The 24,529-nt window shown below is 37.6% G+C and overlaps 1 protein-coding gene across 2 annotated transcripts in view; it reads left to right on the top strand.

The window, feature by feature from the left end:
- Positions 1–24,529, top strand: part of SEC23IP (SEC23 interacting protein) — a 38,113-nt gene that overhangs the window by 8,059 nt on the left and 5,525 nt on the right. Inside the window, exons 4-17 of one of the 2 annotated variants that reach the window (XM_061162784.1) lie at positions 931–1,124; positions 4,014–4,103; positions 6,947–7,067; positions 7,651–7,740; positions 8,592–8,733; positions 10,181–10,389; positions 10,765–10,883; positions 11,277–11,429; positions 13,027–13,122; positions 17,385–17,582; positions 21,435–21,590; positions 21,968–22,070; positions 23,232–23,417; positions 24,306–24,468. In XM_061162784.1, coding sequence (XP_061018767.1) covers positions 931–1,124; positions 4,014–4,103; positions 6,947–7,067; positions 7,651–7,740; positions 8,592–8,733; positions 10,181–10,389; positions 10,765–10,883; positions 11,277–11,429; positions 13,027–13,122; positions 17,385–17,582; positions 21,435–21,590; positions 21,968–22,070; positions 23,232–23,417; positions 24,306–24,468 — 2,020 coding nt within the window. The remainder of the gene's footprint in view (positions 1–930; positions 1,125–4,013; positions 4,104–6,946; positions 7,068–7,650; positions 7,741–8,591; positions 8,734–10,180; positions 10,390–10,764; positions 10,884–11,276; positions 11,430–13,026; positions 13,123–17,384; positions 17,583–21,434; positions 21,591–21,967; positions 22,071–23,231; positions 23,418–24,305; positions 24,469–24,529) is intronic. The other variant, XM_061162785.1, reaches the window with a different exon arrangement.

Consider the following 24,529-nt stretch of genomic DNA (forward strand, 5'->3'; position numbering starts at 1 on the left):
AAGTTCTGGGTTATTTGAGTAAGGTGTTTGAAGACATGTTTTAATAATTTTTTGTGTATTTTAAATCCAAGAAATAAAGTAGTTCATATAATCCAGGTGTCAGTTTTCTTATTTCCTTTATTTGTTTGTAGCTAGAGGGCAATGTGGGAGACCTGGGTTCAGTCCCTGGGTTGGGAAGATCCCCTGGAGAAGGGAAAGGCTACCTACTCCAGTATTTTTGGCCTGGAGAATTCCATGGACTCTATAGTCCATGGGGTCACAAAGAGTCGGTTGTGACTGAGCGACTTTAACTTTCACTTCATAGGGCATTTATAAAGCATTTTCTATGGAACTCTTCTTCCTTCAGATAAGAGTTTTAGAAATGCTATAACTACATCTCTCTCTCTTTTTTTTTTCTGTAGCAAGAACATTCATCTCTTGAGGCAGTGCACAGGAATAGGTTAAGACTCTGAGAAGTTTTCACTATAGAAATAGGTTTTTTTGTTTATCCTGAAGATAGTTCATCTTAGGACTTAAAAATCACCTATTCTTTAGAAGTATGTTCATGGAGCATTTGCTGCTTTGGTATATAGAGAAAAAGCCTACCAGTTACTGGAATTATTTCATGATGCTGTTATATTTTACTCTGGTTATGTCTTCTCCACTTAAAGAGTCATCATTTTGAGCAGCACATATTAATTTTATTTATTTATTTTTTTTTCCCCATTTATTTTTATTAGTTGGAGGCTAATTACTTTACAATATTGTAGTGGTTTTTGCCATACATTGATATGAATCAGCCATGGACATATTAATTTTAAAATTCTGTTTTTGAATAGAAATGAGCTTCGTTCTTTGTCTTTAATGTTAGAGGAGTCACCACATTCATTATTTATTACTTTTAAATCTACCTTGTAACTGTTCAATTAAAATGTGGACTTCGTTCTCCAGTCCAGCCAGACCCTGAGAATGTGGTCCTTGGCACTGATGGAGGGCGCTACGATGTCTACCTCTATGACCGGATGCGGAAAGCCGTGTACTGGGAAGAAGAGCCAGCCGAAGTGAGACGCTGTACTTGGTTCTACAAAGGCGACACGGACAGCAGATTTATTCCCTATACAGAGGAGTTCAGTGAAAAGCTAGAGGTACGTGGGCTTTATTCTTTTAGGCCTTTCTTTACAACACATAGACTCTTTATACATTGGAGCCTCATGTATCACCTCTCACAGTGGAGCAGACTTTATTTACAGGACACCTCATCTTGATCCTATTCACAAAGAAGACTACTTTTTAACTAGTGTCATCTTTTTTTTTAGTGTCATCTTTTTTGAAGTGCATTTAATTGTGGTCTTAGTGTCTGAAGATAGAATGTTTTTCAGGGGAACATTACAGATCTAATATAATAAGATATTGTATCAAACCTTCAAAAAGAACTTGGGCTGCTGGGATCTGCTGCTACTAATACATGCCAAGCGTATGGATGTTTTTCAAATTAATATTCAGTTAAAGGGTTTATGAAAATAAACATAAGAATAGGAATAGATGTTGTCAGACTTTTTAACCATCTTAAAACTGGCGTTTAATGTTGCTTTACATAATAGTGTTAATTGTTAAAATTTTCTTAATAATTGAGTATTTAAATATTTGAAATATGTTAAATTAATTCATCTGCATACATGGGCATGATAAAGAACAGAAATGAAAAAGACCTAACAGAAGCAGAAGAGATTATGAAGAGGTGGTAGGAACATACAGAAGAACTATACAAGAAAATTCTTAATGACCTGGATAACCACTATGGTGTGTTTACTCACCAAGAGCCAGACATTCTGTAGTGTGAAGTCAAGTGGGCTTCAGGTAGCATTAGAAGTATAATTGACAGGCAGTGAACTATACATATTTATGATATGTATTTGATTCAGAAAGTTTGGGCATATCCACACACCTGTGAAACCACCACCACAAACAAGTTAGTAAACCTGTCTGTTGCCCCTTTTTGCCTTTTCATACTGTTCATGGGGATCTCCTGGCAGGAGTACTGAATGCGTTGCTGTTCCCTCCTCCGGTGGACCATGTTTTGTCAGAATTCTTCACTCTGACTCATCTGTCTTGGGTGACCCTGCATGGCATGCCTTACTGAGTTATGCAAGCCCCTTTGCCTGGGACGGGGCTGTGATCTGTGAAGGGGGTCCTTTAAGAAGAGGTGGCAAGAATACACAGAAGAACTGTACAGAAAAGGTCTAATGACCTGGATAACCATGATGGTGTGGTCACTCACCTAGAGCTGGACATCCTGGAGTGTGAAGTCAAGTGGGCCTTATGAAGCATTACTATGAACAAGGCTAGTGGAGGTGATGGAATTTCAGCTGAGTTATTTCAAATCCTAAAAGGTAATGCTGTTTAAGTGCTGTACCAAATATGTTAGCAAATTTGGAAAACTGAACAGTGATCACAGGACTGGAAAATATCACTCCAATCCCAAAGAAGGGCAATGCCAAAGAATGTTCAAACTGTCATACAGTTGCTCTCATTTCACATGCTAGTAAGGTTGCGCTCAAAATCCTTCAAGCTAGACTTCAGTAGTAGGTGAACCGAGAACTTCCAGATGTACAGGCTGGATTTAGAAAAGGCAGGGAAACCAGAGATCAAATTGCCAACGTTTGTTGGATCATGGAGAAAGCAAGGGAATTCTAGAAAAACATCCGCTTCTGCTTTGTTGACTCAGCTAAAGCCTTTGACTGTGTGGATCACAGCAAACTGGAAAATTTTAAAGAAATGAGAAAACCAGACCACCTTACCTGTCTCCTAAGAAACCTGTATTTGGGTCAAGAAGCAATAGTTAGAACCAGATATAGAACAGTGGACTGGTTCAGAATTGGGAAAGGAGTACAACAAGGCTGTATATTGTCTCCCTGCTCACTTAACTTATATTACAGAGTACATTATGCACAATGCCGGGCTGGATGAAGCACAAACTGGAATCAAGATTGCTGGGAGAAACATCAACAATCTCGGATGTGCAGATGATACCACTTTAATAGCGTCAGAAAGCGAAGAGGAACTAGTCTCTTGAAGAGGGGGAAAGGGGAGAGTGAAAAAGCTGGCTTAAAACTCAGCGTTCAGTAAACTAAGATCATGGCATCTGCTCCTATCACTTCATGGCAAATAGAAGGGGTAAAAGTGGAAGCAGTGGCAGATTTTATTTTCTTGGGCTCCAAAATCACTGTGGGTGGTGCCTGCAGCTGTGAAATTAAAATACTGTTGTTCCTTGGAAGGAAAGCTATGACAGACCTAGGCAGTGTCTTGAAAGCAGAGACATCACTTTGCCAACAAAGGTCTGTCTAGTCAAAGCTGTGGTTTTTCTAGTAGTCATATATGAATGTGACAGTTGGACCATAAAGAAGGCTGAGCACTGAAGACTTGATGCTTTCTGATTTTGATGCTGGAGAAGACTCTTGAGAGTCCCTTGGACAGCAAGGAGATCAAGCCAGTCAATCCTAAAGGAAATCAACCCTGAATATTCATTGGAAAGACTGATGCTGAAGCTTCAATGCTTTGGCCACGTGATGTGAAGGGCTGACACATTGGAAAAGACTCTGATGCTGGGAAAGGTTGAAGGCAGAAGGAGAAGGGGAGGCAGAGGATGGGATGGTTCAATAGCATCGCTGACTCAGCTGACATGAATATGAGCAAATCCAGGAGATGGTGAAGGACAGGGCATTCTGGTGTGCTGCAGTCTGTTGGGTTGCAAAGAGTCGGATTAGCAACTGAACGACAACAAAAAAGAAATTAATAGACAACTCTAAACTTTGGTTTTCACCTCTGTATAATGGGGATAATGTTATTTAGGGCTGAATAAAAGCAGTTAATCAAATGAGGTACTATATGTAAAATGTTAAGTTTGGTAACCACTTAGTAAATGAGATCTGCGATTGTTATTTTTATTACTGTCATTGTTAATAATTTTCTTCCACACTCTAAGTGGACTGTGACACAAATGTGTCTTACCTGATTGTATGTCGTCTCCATTGTAGGCTGAGTATAAGAAAGCTGTAACCACGAATCAGTGGCACCGAAGATTAGAGTTTCCGAGTGGAGAGACAATTGTTATGCACAATCCAAAGGTAGTGATATTGTTTAAGATATTAAAATGTTTAGGTTTTAAAAAATTATTATTTTGCTGAATATGTTTGATAAGTGTTCATTTTTATTCTGCAGTAGGGATATAACAAGTACATTGCATGGATGATAGAAAAATAAATGAAATTAAATTTCTCTCACTAAGTTTCTGTTTATGGTAGCATGTTAGCTAAAGCTTAGTATGCATCATTGAAATTAAGCTTGACAAGTTTTTATACTTGACCCAAGGTCAGCAGACTTTTCTGTGAAGGGTGAGAGAGTAAATATTTAAGGCTTTGTAGGCCATGTAGTCTCTGAAAGATTATTGGTATTTAGGCATTATGTAAACCAACGGGCATGGCTATTTTCAATAAAACAAACAATATTTCAATTAAAACAATATTTCAGTATTTTCATTTGCTTATAAAAATGAGTGGTAGGCCAGGTTTGACCTGCAGCAATAGTTTGCCTACCTTGCCCTTGAGAGTGGTTTGTTTCAACCTTTACAGTAAAAATACATTCTTCCTCTTTTTATTTATATTGTTTCCAGGAACCTTTCTTGTTTCTCTAAAGATACCGGGTGTGGTGTTCAAATTCCTCCATTTACCATCCTTAATCTAAGCTCCAGGTCTCTCAACTGCAACAGTCTCCTAGGGTCATATTTTAGATGAAGTGGGGTTGTTTGTGCAAAAGCATCTAGCACAATGCATATGTAGTTTCTCAGAACATGGGCTATTTATTACAGAAATATGTAAAAGAAAAAAAAAAATCTGTATTCTGACCACCACTATAGTCCTTACTGGTGTATTGAAATAAGTAAATAAAAACATACCCATAGTCCATCAAAATTTAAAGTGTTGAAAGGTATTAAATGAAAAATAAAAGCCTTTTACTTCTACATTCCCCTAGTTTTGCATCTTAATGGTAACCATGCTTACTCTTTTTTAACTTTTTTTTTAAACTCTTGTTTTTATATAAACAAACAAAACTTTGCATACCACCTTACATGCATTCATTTTCTGGGGGGAGGGAGAGGTTGATGTTAAAGTAGCATTTTACTTTTTTAATTGAAGTACAGTTGATTTATACCATATATTAGTTTCCGGTGTACAGCGTCCCAACGCGGTACTTCTATAGGTTGTTACACTGCTTTGGAAGCCATTACACGGTAAAGTCTGTGATCCCTTGCACTGTGCAGCGTATCCTTGTGGCTTATCTATTTTGTATGGTGGGTTGTGTGTCTACTCCCCCGCCTCTGTCTCGCCTCATTCCTCTCCCTCCCCTTACTTGTTAAACTGCTCTGCTGTTTGTGTTTTTTCAAATCTATGAGTCTGTTTTTCTATTTACATTAATTTGTTTTATTTTTTAGAGTCCACAGATAAGTGATATAGTATTTGTCTTTTCTGACTTAATTTCATTGCACATGTTTTCTAGGTCCATCCATATTGCTGTAGATGGAAGACTTTCATTCTTTTTTATGGCTAATATTCCATTGTGTGTGTGTATGTGTCTGTATCTGTGTGTGTGTCCAACATCTTCTTTATCCACTTGTCTGTTGATGGACACTTGGGTTGCTTCCATATCTTGGCTGGTGTAACTGCTGTGAACTTTTAAGTTTTTTGGTTTAAGTTTACTCCTAGGTATTTTATTTTCAAAGAGATTTTAAGCGGGATTTTTTCTTTTTCTTCCTCTTTTAGTTCATTATTAGTGTATAGAAAAGCAACAGGGTTCTGTATATTAATTCTTGTATTCTGCCACTTGACTGAATTCGTATATCAGTTCTAATAGTTTTTTGGTGGAGACTTCAGGATTTTCTGTATACACTGTCATGTCATGTGCAAATAGTGACAGCTTTACTTCTCCCTTTCCAGTTTGGATGCCTTTTGTTTCTTTTTCTGATCTGATTGCTGTGGCCAGACTTCCAGTACTGTGTTAAATAGAGGTGGCAGGACGGGCATCTTTGTCTCGTTTCCAGTTTGGAGGAAATACTATCAGCTTTTCACCACTGAGTATGATGTTAGTGGTGGGTTTTTTCATAAATGGCCTTTGTTATGTTGAGATATATTATCTATACCAACTTTGATGAGAGTTTTGTTAGGAACGCGTGTTGAATTTTGGTTGTTATTTCTCTTTTTTTATTTCTTATTTTGTTTAGTTGTGCCCTCTTCTTGGTAAACCTGGTTAACATTTTACCAATTTTGTTTTATCTTTTTCAAAAAACCAGTTCTTGGTTTCATTGCTCTTAGTATTTTGGCCTCTGTTTTATTTATTTCCTTTCTCATCTTAATTAGTTCTTTCCTTCTGCTGACTTTGGACTTCATTTTTTCTTCTTTTTCTGATTCCTTTACATAGTAGATTAGGTTGTTTGAGATTTTTCCATATGACACTGGACTAAATTAAATACAGTTGATTTAACAGAATAGTGTATGTCTTCCTGAAAAGTGGTAGGTAAGTCTGTTTTTGACATTGAAATTGAATTTGCACTGTTATTTAGAGGATTTTGTGTTTATAAAGCAAAGATTCCTTACTGCAGGTAACTTTTCTTTAATTTCTTACATGTAAACCTGGAAATTTGTTATATTTTTAAATCAAGACAAACTACTTCTCATTTAATTGTATTATTTTTCAACATAAGCATTGGAAATAATGGTATTGACTTGCTTAATCTTAATGGTTACTGAACACCAGCAAAACTGCTAGAAAAGTGATTTTGGAGGAGCAGTATAAGTACTTGATTTATAAGCTGTACTATAAAGTAGTTTATCATGTATTGAAATAAATTACTTAATTTATAGTGGAAATGAATTTGGTCGTGAGCTCTGTCATAATCCTTCTCTATATTTTGAAGGTTATTGTTCAGTTCCAACCTTCCTCAGTGCCTGATGAATGGGGGACCACACAAGATGGACAGACAAGGCCTAGGGTTGTAAAGCGTGGAATTGATGATAACCTTGATGAAATTCCTGATGGTGTGTATAATTTTTTAGGATCAAGATCATTTTTAAACTTTTCTACTTCAAAATGATGAGAAAAGCAAACAATTATTAGGATTACCTGCTATATTTGAATAAAATAATGAAAAATAATCTGAATTATTGTTCAGATTAAATAATCTGAATCAATCTACAATCTGAATGAGATAATCAAAGTTAAATAGTGGATTTAGCCTGAAAATGTTCATTATAGTGTGTATAAATCTAACAAAGAGAAGGATTTTGGGAAAAGATTGTAAGTTTTATATTGGCAGATTGCTTCTCCACATGGGGCTTAGTGCCCTGGGCAATTCTGGAGAAATGACAAGGTTATGGAGCCTCTAGAGGTACAAAACTGATTGGCTCATAGCCTCTCCAGTGAGCTGCTTTCTCCACTCCTTGGTCTAGTTCACTGATTTATGCCAAGATGGACTTTGAGCTTTGTTCATCTAATTTTGGCAAGTTTGTGATGACAAAAGGGATATTGAATATTGCTACTCATTTAATAAAACCTAAACCAGTCTCCAGCTTGTGTATGTTTGTATGTATGGATATGTGCATGTCTGTCTGTCTTTTGCAGGAGAAATGCCTCAGGTTGACCATTTGGTGTTCATGGTACATGGCATTGGACCTGTGTGTGACTTGCGCTTTAGAAGCATTATTGAATGTGGTAAGTGTTAGTCACTTTATTTCATGAAACGATTTGAAAACTGTTAGAAGAACTTGAAGCCTTCATTTTAAAGTGTTTTCAGCTGTATACTGTTGGCTGATGTACTGTCAGAGGAGACTGAACTGATCACTGGGCAATACTAATTTGTACTTATTTTGCTCTTATGACATTTGTAACTCATAAAATCCTAGACTGTGAAGAATGAGCAGGGATCTTGGAAATAATTTAGTCCTTCTGACAGCCTCTGCCTGAACACTTTCAGCTACTAGGAACACCTACATGTTGGACTGATTTTTGGTGAATTAGTTGTGAGAAGTTGTTTAAAAGAACTATGAATTTGTTTTACATAAATAAAAAGCTATGAATTTTATTTTTTTATTTGTAGTAATAGTTCATATTTATTGAATACTTGGTACGTGCCAAGTATCTTGCATGTTTTGTGTCATTTAACCCTCATAATAAGCTTTTGAGGTATAGGTATTGTTACTGTTATCTTTACTATTGGGTAAGGAACTGAGGCCCAGAGTATGAGTTAACCTCTCCTGTGTCTCAGTCTGGGAGGTTCTGGAGCAGGTTAATTTGATTCCAGAGTCTACCCACAGTGCATTTCTGCCTGCTAGTAGTGGTAGTTGAGTTAATATTTTTCAGTCATTTATCTATTTCTGTAAAATAATGGAAGAACTTCTTAAAGTTTTTTTTTTTTCTTTTCTGAACTAAATTTTGTCATTTTTTTCTTTGAAAAGTTAGTGTTACAAAAAATACTGGTATAATTGAGATGATTGCTGACTGCTTACCAAGATAGCAAAATTTAATCAAGTATATTTGTCTTCCCCAATTTTTTTTTTCTTAAGTGGATGATTTTAGAGTGGTTTCTCTCAAATTGCTGCAGACACATTTCAAGAAATCTTTAGATGAACGGAAAGTAAGCAGAGTGGAGTTCCTTCCAGTTCACTGGCACAGTTCCTTGGGTGGAGATGCCACAGGTGTTGACAGGTTTGTGGATTCTGATAACTTGGTTTTCAGATTAGTCAGGCTTAGATTCAAATTTTAAACTATTGTATAAAGTAGTTTATTATGACTTCAACAAGTAACACTAAAAAGCTTTGATTGTATATTTGCTGTTATATATGATTAAATGCTGTTAAGTTTATATCCTACTTTGTATGTGTGCATGACTGATTATATATGTATGTGGTGTGTATATTTCTATTGCAAATACTTAAGAGAATCTAAGAAACTTAAACTGGTTTTAAAATACTTACCTATAGCGGTTTTTTTTCTATAGTGGTTCAGACATGGGACTGTCCTGTACATTGTAGCATGTTGAACAGGACCCTTGGCCTCTACCCTCCAGATAAGAGTAACTCAACCGTACCTCTGATTTAACAACCAAAAATGTCTCTAGTCACTGCCAGATGTGTCCTGGGGGCAGAGTTGCCCCTGGTTGAGAACCGCTGGTTGAGATGATTGTTTCTCAGTGGAGACTCTCTGGCAGGATAGTTGTCATGAAAGACTGTTGTGTGTACTGTAGGCTGATTAATGTCCTCAGTCTAAACGCCACTAACTGCTGGCAGCTCTTACTGGGCCCTGTGACAACTAAAAAGGCCTCCAGTCAACTGTGATTGCTGCCAGCTGGGAACCATAGACTTAGGAAGTATTTCTGCCAGGGACGCAGAGCTGATAACATACTTGGATTTTAGTGGACGTCATGGTGTTTCAGGGCACGTGTTTTAATAAAACTAACCTACGAACATTTTATCATGTGAGGCCCTGTACAGAGGATGAGATGGTTGGATGGCATCACCAACTCAATGGACTTGAGTTTGAGTAAACTCCAGGAGTTGGTGATGGACAGGGAGGCCTGGCGTGCTGCAGTCCTTGGGGTCTCAAAGAGTTGGACACGACTGAGCGACTGAACTGAACTGAGGCCCTGTTATGGGGCTGTTTTCTTTCTCTCTGGGTGTTCCTGAAATATGCTGTGTTGTGTCCTGAAATATGACCATCTCAAATCAGGAAAGATTTTCATTCTCTTAAACTCCTTTCTTAGTTTCTTGCTACATTCTCTGTTGTCCTTGCCACCCACAATTTTTGTCAAGTATCCTGATTTCCAGTAGATTGGAAGAAAAATGAAAGGTAGGCTTTGCTCTTTAAAAATGAAGTAAAGGTCTTTGTTTTGGCCTTATTTTATATGATAACTTTATTTTATTTATTTTTTTATGATAACTTTAGAGAATCCACAAATTCATAGTATAGTTATAGGCACAAGTTGATAACGTTTTTGATTTATCTTGATTTATTTACAGAAACTCTGAAATCAACTCATAATTAGTCTGTGAGGTTTTTTTTTTTTTCCTCAGTGTATTTTCAGGATTCAAAATCAAAACTTTTATAAACTCATATTTAAGGTGGTTACTAAGTATACTTTTTTCTTTCTAAACAGGAATATTAAGAAAATCACTTTACCGAGTATTGGTCGATTTCGTCACTTTACCAATGAGACCTTGCTAGACATTTTATTTTACAACAGCCCCACCTACTGTCAGATGATTGTGGAGAAAGTGGGATTGGAGATAAACCGTCTGTATGCACTCTTCATGAGTCGGAACCCTGACTTCAAAGGAGGGGTCTCCGTTGCTGGTCACAGCTTAGGTGAAACTTTTAAATTTCCACATTTAAAGTACAATTTTTGTTGTGTCATCACTGTTTTCAGTGTGGGTGACATGGTTTGTTAAAGATATAGAATTACAGATTTTCAATTTTATAAAGGGTAGAAGTGAATGCTTTGAATTTACATTCTGCCTTTTGCTATTCATCTTTCATGTTGCCTAGGAATGCTTTATATTTTAATTCTGCTATTTGGTAAAGCAAGAATATAGATTATCAGATCTTGATTAGCATCTAACTTTACGTGACTTGCACTTGGGACTTTGAACAAAAAGAGTAGGAGAATTTACTTAGTGTTATAGAAGCACCTAATACATTATAAAACAAAAAAGCAAAATGCTTCTTTTTTTTTTTTTTAAGGCTCTTTAATATTGTTTGACATCCTGTCTAATCAAAAAGATTTGAGCTTATCAAAGTCTCCTGTGCCTTTAGCTGTTGCTAATGGAGTTTTGAAGCAACCACATTTTCAGGAAAAGCAGGTATGACCCACTAACATCTAGATTTAGAGTTTGAGCCAAAGAGCTTTTCAAAATCTGAACTGATTTTATGTAACAAAACTCCTTGAGGTTTACAAGTATGATGGAACCATAGAGCTCGTTTGAGTTTCTCACTTGTCTTTCTTATGGATTATACATTTAAATGTGATAGAATGTTTATGGTTTGTTTAAAAAATGTGAAATTATTGTAGAAAATGGAGGCATACAAATTTAATAATTTTAGTAATTTTCTGAAGATTCAAACTTGGAATAACAAACTGCCAAAAATTATAATTTATGTATGGAACCAGAATTAAGATTTTTCCATAAATCAGAAGATGTTTTATGGGAGTTTTTCTGAACTTTGTAATGTTCTCCCAACTTTTTTTTAAAAAGATACCCGAAGAACCAAAGCTGACGTTGGATGAGTCTTGTGACCTTGATGTTGAAAATGAAGAAGTCCTGACTTTGCAAGAAACTCTGGAAGCACTTAGTCTCTCTGAATATGTTAGCACTTTTGAAAAGGAAAAGATTGATATGGAATCTCTGGTACTGATGACAGTTTGATTCATTTTTGTCTGAAACTGTTTTTCCTGTGTATGAGATGGTAAATTATTAAGATTTAAACCCTTTTACATCACAGTGAAAGCAGAGACTTAAATGTTTAAAAAATTGAAAAAAATCAGGAGACCTTTTTTTTTTTAAATAATCCGGGAAGACTTTTCTAAGTATAACAAAACCCACAAGCCATAAGGAAAAAGAAAATTGTGTGGTAGGGGATGCCATAAACAATATCTAAAGGCCAGTGGTAGGTTAAGAAGACAATTTGGAGCACACCTTATAGACAGAGCATTTATTTCTTTGTTATTCAAAGTTGCTACAAATTACACACAAACCATCAACACAATAGGAAAATAGGCAAAGGATATGAACAGATGTATATGGAAAATAAAATAAGAAGCAACTTCTTATCAAGAAACTCAAGAAAAATATGAATTACAAGTCCAATGAGATTTTTTTTAACCTGTCAGTTTGGCAAGAATATTAAAAGTTTGATATTAATACACTGTGTGGCTGGGATAACAGGAAATAGGTACTGATAAATACTGGAGTAAGAGCATAAATTGGTCCAGCCTCTGTGGAGGGCAGTCTAACAATATCTTTTATTATTTTTAAAATATTTATTTATTTGGCTGCACCAGCTTTTAGTTGCAGCGTGTGGAATCTTGCTCCCTGACCAGGGATCAAACCTGGGTACCCTGCATTGGGAGCGTGGAATCTCAGCCACTGGGGCACCAGGGAAGTCCTGTCTTTTAAAATAAAAAGGATGCATACACTTAGCCCAGCAATTTCACTGCCAAGGGTATTTCCTATGAAAAAATACATAGTATTTCCAAGGATACTCACTGTAGCACTATTTGTAATAGCAGCACCTTAGGAATACCTGTGTCCACTGGTAGGGTGCCAGTGAAATCGTTTATGGTGCATGCACACAGTTACCAACTCTGCAGCTGTTGAATGAATGGGGCAGGCCAGAGGGATTGGTGTGGAATGATCTCTAAGGTTTGTTATGTGAAAAGACCAAAATTCAGACCTGTTTGTGTATAGGTTTGTTGCTCAGTCACTAAGTCATGTCCTACTCTTTGCGATTCCTTGGACTGTAGTGCGCCAGGCTTCCCTGTCCTACACTATCTCCCAGAGTTGCTCAAATTCATGTCCATTGAGTTGGTGATACGTATAAGTCACACACCTGGAAAAAGTCATAAGTCATACACGGAATGCTGTGTATACATAAGATATCTCTAGATGGAGAGCAAGTTGCCTGCAGTATCTGCTCAGAGGACTGGGTGGTTGGGGTGGGTGGAGGGAGGAGACTTCATTTTACGCTTGACATAACTTTTGATACTATACAACCATGTGTGTATTTTCTGTTAAAAATTAAGAGAATGATTTAGATGTGGAGGCTGAAGATTTTACCTAAATTAGTTCATAATTAAAAATTACTTAGGTTGGGGGTAAAAAAATTAAATTGACTAAGATATTCAATTACCTTAGATGATACAGTTTCTTTTCATAATTCCCTTTTTTCAGTTTCAGTTCATGTGTCATTAGATTGACTAATGTGCTTGTCTGTTTTCTTTTAAAGCTTATGTGTACAGTGGATGATCTGAAGGAAATGGGGATACCACTTGGACCCAGAAAGAAGATAGCTAACTTTGTAAAACATAAAGCTGTCAAACTGGTAAGGTTCATTTCTGCTCCTAAAAGAAAACACAACTTATCTCTGACTAGCTTGTTTATATTTTGGAAAATTTTGTTCATACCATTATGGTTAGGCCAGTTACTGTGCTCCCTGCCCAAGGGAACAGTAATCAAGTTGATGGAAGCCCAGATGTGGGAGTCAGCCAGAACTGGGTTTAAATTCTAATTAAATTCCAGTTCCTGGTTTTCCTGGGGCTGATCATAGTTCGGGTTAAAGGGCTTGCAGTTTTTAAATTGGTATTTGCATATTTCCCAGTGCAACACTGGATAAGTCCTAGACAAATAGATGAGCTGGTGACCCTAATTTCCAGTTCAACTACTCATTAACTATATATTCATGAGCAATTTGCTTAACTTTTCTGGTCCTTGGTTTCCTTCATTTCTACAGTGGGAGTGATAATGCCTTCCTTACAGGATTGCAGAGTGGATGAAGCCATGCATGTATAGCTAATCACCCAATAAATATTAGCTCATTTTCTGTCTTTCTAATCCTCTCACCATCTAAAGAGATAAAAAGAACACACACATACATCTCACTAAATAATAACCAAAAAGCAAAAATTGTTAGCAATCCAAAACACAGCAGTAATAGCAACAGCTAAAAAGCATTTCAGAAGAAGTAAAACAATTGGGAATAACTCATTTAATTTTCATTAAGTTAACTATATAGAGATTTTCTGTAAACTTAGCATTTAGGGTAGCTATTTTGTTTGTATTGTATATTAATTAACATGGTCTTCATTGACCCTTCCATCTTTTAAACGTCTGTGGTTCTTTACTTTGGAAAGAACTTAATATGCCCCTTTATGTGTAATAAGATTATAAAGTCATAGGACAGAGTTGTGATTGGCTAAGCAGTTGAGTTCAGCATTTTCCGAGTGTATCTTTTGCATCAGGCACGTGCTGGACCCTTGGGATCTGGAGATGAACCGTGTGGTCTGTGGTCTTAACTAGAGGGGGAGATTTGACCACAAAGGAAGTATCGGTCCTCTGACAGTGCGCTCTGCTGTCAGAGCCAGGTGAGGCCTGGCCGTGGGAGAAGGGACGGGGCTGGTGAGGGAAAACTTCCCCAGGTGTTGGTGAATGAACTTGAAGGAGGGGGTGGGGTCAGGGGAAATGGCTTTCCAGGAGAGGGCAAGTATTTTTCTGCAGTGGAAACAGCAAGGGGACTGAGAATAGGGTAGGGGAGAGGGTCCCAAAGACCCAAACGGCAGAAGTGGCAGCTGGTCCTCAAATGTATTCTCATGGCCATGAAAGGCATGGTCCTTTTTAAACTAACACCATGAAATGCTGACTTGCTTATTAATTTTTGTCACAAATTATGATTTAGCACCAAATCTAAATTTAGTCTAAATTTTAATTTTTTCTTCAGAAATGTTAAAATTTAAAGCTATGTGCTTATTATAAGCCACATTACCAGGGTCTTCTGCATTGCAGGTGGATTCTTTACCAACTGAGCTATAAGGGAAATCCCTATAAAATGTCAACCATGAGCAAATGTGCTTATAATAAATAATAAATGAGTTTTTAGACATTGATTCCTTCCTGATTTTTCCATTAATATTTGCTGTCTTTTGCTATTGGTTAGGGCCCACTGGCTGATACGCAGTACTAAAGGAAGAAAAAGTTGGAGCAAATCTTAAAGTTGAGACAATTCCATTATCAACCTGAATTTTACGTTAATATGTGTGTGTGTGTGTGAGAGAGAGAGAGAGAACTGGGCCACATTTTAGCAGCAGTGTAAAGCCGCTGGGTCAGTTCTGAGGGACACTGCGTGAGAGCCACTGCTGTGGGTCAGTGGAACAGTCCGGGCACTTCCATGACTGGGCTGGTGTTTTAGAGTTCACTTGCTTACAGTGTTGGGGTGGAGTTGGAAGGGGTGAAGCTAGAGGCTGTTGGGAATCTCGGCATAGTCACTGTGATTATGCAGTGACTCAGAAATGGTTGAGGTATAATAGGAAATGGAAAAGAAGGGTGAGACTCAAAACACATTTTAGACACAGGATAGTGTTTGTGGTGGTTGATTGAAGGTGATGATGAAGACTGAGTTGAGAGGCAGAATCTCTGGTGAGCACGTGGCCACACCAAAACCAGGACCCCACAAGTGTGTCCACACTGTGGACACCAGCCTGTGTTCTCCACGTGTAAGCACGTTCGTCTGCATGTGCATGTCAGTGAAGGACAGGCCTGTAAAAACAGACAAAAAATGAGAAGCTAGATTGCCAGGCCCTGCATCTGTCCTTGATTTTATATTTCAATAAAAGGAAAAAAGGAAAAAAAGGTTCTGTTTATAGTTCTTGAAAAGTCTCTAGAAGGAGTTTGGTTTGGCTCCTGTAGTAACTTGAATATATCAGTTATGGCACTTATAAGAATGTTTTGAAAAGGGGTAAAAACCTATAAAGTCATCTTATTTTTTAAATTCAAAAATAATTGCCTCTGAATGAACCGTGACACTTTCTCAGCTGTGTTAACATTGATCGCTCTGTTTTTCATCATTAACAAGGTGCTGCTGGATCAATAATGAGATAAAATGGTGCATCCTATTGATTTACTGTAACTGAAAAGTTAGCCCATTATTTTTAATAAGGAGATCAAGTATTTGTGACCTGAACTTCTCTTTCCCCTTTGTAAGCCATCTTAATCATTTTCCTTTGAAAAGAAATAATTCTTAGTGCTGGGGATATTGATTGTCAAGTATGTGTATGTGGGCTCACTTTGTTTTCACGTTACTGCCTGTGTCTCAGAGGGAAACAAAACAGCAGTTTGCAGTAGGACTGTTTAGGATCTATTTAGACAGTTCTCTTAGTAATTTAGATTGTTAAGTTATATGACTATAATGGGAAGTACTTCAAAGCAAGAAAGAAAATTTAAACTGAAGAATGTTGGTCACATTCTTCAGTTTGTGTTTTAGGTTTAATCCTGTGGTGTCTCCAAAGGGCAGAGATAACAAGGCCAACTCAGACCTTCATGGTGGGATCAGTTCCCAGATGGCTGGCGGAGAGCTTTCTTTTTGCTATATCATCTTTTGAATTAACCAGTTGGACCTGTTTCCAGGTTTCCTAGTATTTGGAATTCACTGATGGACAAGAGCAGTTGGACTAGCTGTTGGGTTTAGGCACTGTCAGTAATGTTCAGAGACTTAACCCAGGCGTTCACAGCTTTGGGAGTGAGGACCTCTGAGACCTGTGCCCGTGGGAAGTCAGCAAACCCACCGTGATGGTCATTCACATTCCCCTGACATTGTTGCCGCTGTCCTGGGGCGCGATCACAAACCAACACGGGCGGATTTTGTCTCATTACTGTAGTGGTACACCTGTTGTGTTGATGCTCCCAAAGATTTTCTTTACTGACTGACTTATGAAATATGTAGGTCTTGAGAGTTCTGTTCAATAAGCTTTGACAGTGTTTGCACCTGTGTAGTCACCAGCCAAAACCAGAAATAGAGCGTTTCTGTCACTCAGCTCTCTCAAGCTGCTTTCTGGTCAGCTCCTCCTGCCAGAGAGTGCCTCTTCTGAATCTGATCACTGTAGAATAGTTTTGCCTGTTCTAGAAGTTTATATAAATGGAACCAACACTGAAAACTCTTTTGTATCTTTCTTCTTTTACTCAAAATAATGTTTTTAAGATCCATGAAGTTGTAGTTTTATTTGCAGTTTACTCCTTTTTATTTCTGAACAGTTATTCCACTGTATGAATGTACCACAATGTGTTCTTCCCAGAATGCTTTTGAGGAAAACTTATCAGTGGCTTCATATAGACGTAAGAATATAAACATGTTGAATGAATAAATTTCTTAAGTTACACCCCTTTATAGGAAGTATATTTTTACAGTTACATAAAGTACTTCTAAATTATCTGGCTAAAGTTGAGATCATGAAGGAAGAAGTTGGCATTTAAAAAAAAAATTTCTATTAAAATTTTAAATTATATAAAAAGTGTATGGCACAGAGTATAATAATAGCTAATATTTAGATTTAATTGTAGCTGTTTTGCCACATTTTTCTTTGTTTTTAATTTTCTTTTTCTTAAGAATTTTAAAGTAGCTTATAGACATCATGGCATTTTTTTCCTTGAATATTTACTATGTGTCTCTAAAAGGACATTTCTCTAATTAACCACAATGCCTTCATTGTTATGCCTAAGAAACTACTAATCATCCCTTAATATTGATATGGATATTTCATAGTGATAGCTGATAACTTTTTTCCCTTAGTTATATTATGAAATTTTGGTATTTCACAGGAAGAGAAAAAAGCAGCATCGGAAAAGAAGGCAGTGGTGGCCACGTCGACAAAAGGACAGGAAGAAAGTGCTCAGAAAGCTAAAGACGTGGCTTCTCCTCCCTCAGACGCGAACGAGGCCAAGAGGAGGCTCCCGCTGGGAGCGTCCGTCTCCTCTGTGCGTGTTGATTATGAGGCCTTTGAAGTTGGCACCGGACAGGCAAGTCAACACGCTGACTCAGGCTGTATGGTTTATGTTGGAATCACTTGCCTGGGCTATTTGGGCGACTTTAAATTCTTTAAATATTTATTCAACAATTTTTTCAGGGGAGGGTGGAGAAAACTGATTTTCTCTTAATAAAAACGGCTTGCTTTCATAATGTTAGAAATAAGAGATTGAATTTGTACTGAACATATCACTTTGCCTTTGAAATTGTCTCTGTTTAAGTCTTTTCACCCCTCAGTTTTATAATGTTAACTGTCTCAGCCACTAGTAATAGAAGTGGTGATAGAAAATTATTTTCAGAGTATGCTTAAACTTTTTTACTACTCACAGTTCTTTCCTGAGGGAAATAGTTTCTGTAAAAGCCTACCAAGTAGTTGTTAATGCTGCATTTAATGATAAACTTGTTTCACAGTGGCTTAAAAGTATTAAAATCTTTTTAGAGAAGGTTACTTTCAATATATTTATAGTTGTATGGTTCTAATGGTTACTTTCAATATACTTATAGTTGTATGGTTCTAATCTCTTAAGTGAGTTCATGACTGATTTAAAGAAGGCAGAAAATATTGCTGGATGTTTGATATAGCCTATTCAAGCTTTTAAGCCTAATTCATTCATAAAATTTGCATTTAAAGGGATTTTTATTTATTTATTTAACTTACTTATTTGGCCTGCCTACTCCAGAACACACGAACTCAGTAGTTAAGACTGGCAGGCTCAGTTGCTCTATGGCATGTGGCATATTAATTCCCTGACCAGGGATCAAACCTGCGTTCCCCACATTGCAAGGCTTGCAAGGTGGATCCTTAACCACTGGGTCACCAGTGAAGTGAAAGTTGCTCAGTTGTGTCTAACTTCTTGTGGGCCCATGGACTGTTGCCTGCCAGGCTCCCCTGTCTATGGAATTCTCCAGGCCAGAGTCCTGGAGTGGGTCGCTGTTGCCTTCTCCAGGAGATCTTCCCAACACAGGTCTCCCGCATTGCAGGCGGATTCTTTACCATCTGAACCACCAGGAAAGTCCACAAAAATGTCTTCTTAAAGCATGAGCAAACTTGAACAGACTCTAGGAAATAAAGAAAGGACATACTTTCTCAGCTGCATGTGAAGGCTGGAGTGTAGAAGGTTTGTGGAACCAGGGCCTCCCCATCACTGGGACACTCACCGCCTGCTTCTCCTTGGAAGTGTTGGCCTCTGTGAACGTGGAATTGTGGGTGTTGGTGGTTCTGGACTCCCCTCTTCATAGCTTCATCACCATAGAGGTGAAGGAATCTACCTAATAGGTCCAGTTAAGAAACTTAAGGAAGGATTTTATTTGACCTGACTTGAGTCTCAAGTCCATTCTGGACCAATTCTTATTGCTTGGGGAGTGGGGAATGGTTTGATTGACCCAGTCCAGGTCACATGCCATCTCTGTTGTTACCCAGAGGGTTGTTGTGGAAATCCACAATGTGCATCATTCGTGCCAGAAAGCCAGGAAATACTGATTAAGGAAAAGATGAGGGGAAAAAAAAAAATCTCATAATCTCCTTAACCATGACTAATTACCATAAGCAGTTTGAACAAGGCCTTCTGGACTCTTGAGCATATATTTACATATCTATTTTAATAAAAATGGAAAATACTAGGACATGATACAGGTCTCCCTTGACTTATGATGGGGTTATGTCCTGATTAACCCATTATAACCTGAAAATACCCAAAGTCAAAAATGCACTTAATACACCTAACCTGCCCAGCATCAGAACATTAAACATTAAATGTGCTCAGAACACTTAACATTAGCCTACAGTTGGGCAGAATTACCCAACACAAGCCCATTTTTTAAATAGGCTGCCATAACAAACTGTCACAAGCTGGGTGGTCTTAATCACCATAAACTTACTGTCTCACAGTTCTGGAGGCTGGAAGTCCACGACTCAGGTCCTTGCTGCCCCCTGAAGCCCTGTAGGGGCACCCTGCCCTGCCTCTTTCCCTTCCGATGGTTTGCCAGCAGTTGTTAGCATCCTTTGGTTTATGTGCTTCACCCCACTGCCCCGCCCCATTCTTCCATTTTCACGTGGCCACCTCCCTTTGTCTTCACTTCACTTCCCTGTCCCTGTGTCCAGGTTTCTCCTTTTTATAATGACACCAGTCACTGGATTTAGGGCCCACCTTAATGCTGTAATGATTCTATTTCCAAAGAAAGTCTGAGATATTGGTACAGTTCTCTTTGGGGGAACACATTCAATCCATAATATTAGACCTGTAGGCAGTTTTTCACTCTGTTAAGCAATCCAGTGATAAACAGTTTTAAACCAATTTTCTGTGAACATTTTTTATTCTTTCTTGCAGTTATATAACTGGAAGTATTTATAGCTGGGCCAAAAGCCATGAACACGAGAATGTTAATAGTTACTGCTACTTGCTCCTGGAAAGTTTGTACTCCCACTGGCAGCTTATAAGACTGCCTCTCTCCTCTCCCTTGCTAGTACTATCATTCTTGTTTAAAAATGTCGTATTCTTACTTTTATAATTTCTTCTAAAGAAATAGTTTTTTCACATGCAAATAGGAGTTTTAATTTTTTTTTAGTATTTATATCTGTGCTAATTGTATCTCACTGTATTTCTTTGAGCACTAGAGAGGTTAGATATTTTGTCATCTGTTTTTAATGCTTTTTTTTGATGATGTACTAGAGGACCTATTTTTCTATTGGGTTGCTTTTCTCTTTACTGGTACTGAAGAATTCTTTATATATTAGGGATATTGGCCCCTTCATGTAAATATTTTTTCCAGTTTATAATTTTTTTAACCTTATTTTTTTTTCTGGAACTGAGGCAAGATGCATAATCTTGAGAGCACCCTCTTTGTGGTCCCCATCAGTAGCAGAAACTATTGAATTTGCAAATTTAGGGGCAAACCAAGGGTTGTGAAGTCTAGACTTTGTTAGAGGGGCAGCCTAGTTAGTAGAAAGAGCTTTGAACTTGGGGTTAGACGTCACGTCATTCTGCCACTCACCGTGTGCTCCTGGGTAAGTGACGTCACCTACTTGGGCTTCACTGTCTTTGTCTGATACGTGGGCATGAGGGTCCCTGCCATGCCCTCTGCTCTCAGTGGACCTCTGTCATGCCCTTGATTATGCCATTCATTGTTCTTCATTCTCAGGATACTGAAATGATGAAAACACATGTTCTGTCACTGAGCAGCAAATAAGAGCTTTGTAAACTATAGAGAGCTGTCCGAATGTGGGTGCTTTCTCTTACACTAACAGTTCTCTGTGAGCTGAAAGGCTACATGTGTGCTTCCCCCACACAGGAGCTCTTTGGGGATAAATCATCTTTCTAATGGAGAGAAACATGTGCAATGAATGAGAATGGTGGTTATAATAGAAGTCACAGTCATTGGATGCTTAAAATATGCCAAACACCTTATGTGGATTTGGTTATTAAGTGTGGTTTTTCAACCACATTATGAGTTTGGCATTGTTATGATTCCCATTTTATAGATAAGGCAACAGGTGGAGGCAAAAGAGATTGAGAAAGTTGCCTGAAGACACACAGTGAGAAGTGGAGTCAGGGCTCAAACCCAGGCAGTTTGATTCTGGAGTCACTGTATATTTTATGCTTTATACAATAAGTGAAAGTCTAGTCAGAGGATGTAATAGTGGATAAAGATTTCAGAGGGAAATTTTTTGGTCCTTTTGTGCCAGCAGCAGCTGTCCATCACAGTGATCAGTAGCATCGTAAGCCACACCTCACAGCATCATCTGTGTTGGGGTGCTTTTAATCAAGTGCAGTTTCAGTTGAACCTTTGAGATTTGTATTTCATGACATTGAAATGACTGTCTTTCATTGTTTTCTGATTCTTCCTAGGTTTCTGTTGTTTACAGCGCCTTAGACTTTGAACCAGAGATTTTCTTTGCCTTGGGATCTCCAATTGGTATGTTTCTCACTATTCGAGGAGTGGATAGGATAGATGAAAACTACAGGCTTCCTACCTGCAAAGGATTCTTCAATATTTATCACCCAGTGAGTGACTTGCATTTACTTCTGCTTTGAAGAAGACAAAGCACTAGTCCTCTTTATCCTGATAGAGTCTCAGATTCTTAGGAATTGATACTGATTTTGATTTTGTACAACTCAGCCCTCTGACCTAAAACATACAGTCTGATACTTTGCGATAAACTTTTCTACCAGAAAACCTTTGTTCAAGGAAATGATTCCTTCACTTTGTTTGCAAAGTAATTTTCTTCACAAACTGAAAAGTCTTCTTATAATTACCAATATTTGAATAAGGTGTGAAAAAAAATAAAAATCTCTGGTTTGCCAGTTATCTGTTTGCTCACTTAACTAAGATATATAACTCAAAACAGCTTTCCATAAATTTCTAATTCTTCTGTTTATAGCTTGATCCAGTGGCGTATCGATTAGAACCTATGATTGTACCAGATTTGGACCTAAAGGCAGTTCTCATTCCACATCACAAAGGCAGGAAAAGACTTCATTTAGGTAAAAAGCCAATGCTTTTTCCTTCCTGTCATTTTGTGATCTCTCATTTAATGATTTGTGTTCTTCCTGTCATTTGTAATAAGTTATGAGCATTTTAACACTAAGCTCTTACTTATTTAAGTGCCTACTATGTTCAGAACCTGTTTACTAAATATTTGGAGGAGCTATAAAGTTATGTAAGAGTTTCTTCTCCTTGATGATTTCTTCTTGATAATATTCTAGTTGTTGATATAATGAGGAATGGGGGAAGTTGGTAATAAAGTGAGATGCATACATTTTGATAAAATTTGGTAATAGTTTTTGGAATTGGGAAGCAGAGTAATTTTTGAACTAAAGACCAAACCATCAAGAAATAAATTTTGATGCTCAGTCAAGTGAGCTGTTTTTTCCTTGGTAACTATAAATAAACTTTTTCTTTTAAAAAAATTTTATTGGACAAAATGGATTGATAATAGTTCCAAGTAGGGTTTAGGTTTCTTTTATGCCTGTTAATGGTGTATATTACTTCTTATTCATAGGTTTAAAAGAAGGAAAAGTGATCATGCCCTCTTACTTAAAATTTTTGTTCTTTTTTTTCTTTAAGTTTGCATTATGCTTTTCAAACATAATTAACTTTTGAAGTTAAAATGAGAAATTTGATACTTTGATATTCTTAAAATTTTGAATTAAAATATTATTTATTAGACAAAAGTAGAAAAAGTAAAGGGGCAGTAGTTTCTTCATTTTTAAATTAGTTTAAATTGTGATTATATCAGAATCTCAAATTCTCAAAACCATTCACCAATACATATTAGAAAAAGTCATCTTTTTAGTCTTGTGGGCCCATTTTTTGACTTATAGTATAAAAAAAGGCCCATAAATGTGCTTATACATTTTTATGGTATTTGAATTCTGTCTTTTTTTTTCTTTTTTTGGAGAGAGGAAATGTATAGGTTTAAGCTGGATCAAGTTTAGTCATTAAAAAAATGATCGAATAAGACTCCACAGAACATTTTAACATGTTGAGAGTTCTTGGCTGAGAAACTCCCGTGTATTTGACATTTAAGAGAAGAATAAGAGGTCTTATCTCGTTTGAGAATAGTGTAACCTGTGTTTTAATTTTTGTGGTGCAGAATTTTACCCAGTAACTAATACCTTGTTATGTCATCTTAATCTCCTTAGAGTTGAAAGAAAGTCTCTCTCGTATGGGATCTGATTTGAAGCAGGGTTTCATTAGCTCTCTGAAAAGTGCTTGGCAGACATTAAACGAGTTTGCCCGTGCTCATACCTCTTCAACTCAGTTGCAAGAAGAATTGGAGAAGGTAGCCAATCAGATCAAAGAAGAAGAAGAAAAGCAAGTAGTTGAAGGTAAATTTGACATTTAAGGCATTTTCCAGTGCAAAAATTATTTGTGAACAAAGCACACATAAATTATTTGATGATGCTTTTCCATTATAGTCCTTTTTGTTGAAATGTAGAGGCTCTTCCTATAAAGGAAAATCTGTTTGGACAAACTACTTCAAAATGCATGTCATCCTTTCTTTTTAAACTAGATTTTGGGCTGATAGTTGCAGGTTTTACTCTGCTGCTGTTTAGTTGCTAAGTCGTGTCCGACTCTTTGCAGTCCCATGGACTGTAGCCCGCCAGGCTCCTCTGTCCATGGGATTCTCCAGGCAAGAATACTGGGGTGGGTTGCCATTTCCTCCTCCAGGGAATCTTCCTGACCCAGGGATTGAACCTGCATCTCCTGCATTGGCATGAAGATTATTTACCGCTGAGCCACTTGGGAAGCCCAGGTTTTACTGTACAGGCTTTAAATCTTGTTGAGATTCATAAGGCCAGAGTGGAATGTCGGAGTTGAGAATTAAGTTGGTATTCAGGCGTTTGAATGACCCCCTGTGAGCAGAACTCTCCTGGTTGTGTCTGACTTGTCACTGTAGACTGTACGTGCAATGTCAGGTCATTGTGCCATGACGTCTTTGATTCTTTCAGGTTCTAATTCTGTTTCCTTTCTCTCTACAATGCTCTCTCACCCCTTTTCTTCAAAACTCCTGTCAGCTGCTTGGCTCTCTCTCCTCTCTCCCGGGCAGCCAGCCCCTCTCCCCCTGGCTCTTTGGAGGAATGGGAAGTGAGCCTGGTAGCTCCCCAGGCTGCTGCGTGTGTCAAGCAATTTTCTCTTGAGCCCAGAAAGTCAGCTAAAGTCAGAGGATAATGATTAAGTGATTGACTTTGATATTGAAATGGTTTGAATTCTAGCAGAAAAGATTGTTGAAAGTCCAGATTTTTCCAAGGATGAGGACTACTTAGGAAAGGTTGGAATGTTGAATGGAGGCCGTCGAATTGACTACGTTCTTCAAGAAAAGCCAATAGAGAGTTTTAATGAATATCTTTTCGCTCTTCAGAGTCACTTATGCTATTGGTAAGTATTTACCTTTGATAGTGTTCATGTGCCAGCACATACTGCAGTTCCATGACATTCT

The sequence above is a fragment of the Dama dama genome, chromosome 15 (assembly GCF_033118175.1).
Source record: "Dama dama isolate Ldn47 chromosome 15, ASM3311817v1, whole genome shotgun sequence".
NCBI lineage: Eukaryota > Metazoa > Chordata > Mammalia > Artiodactyla > Cervidae > Dama > Dama dama.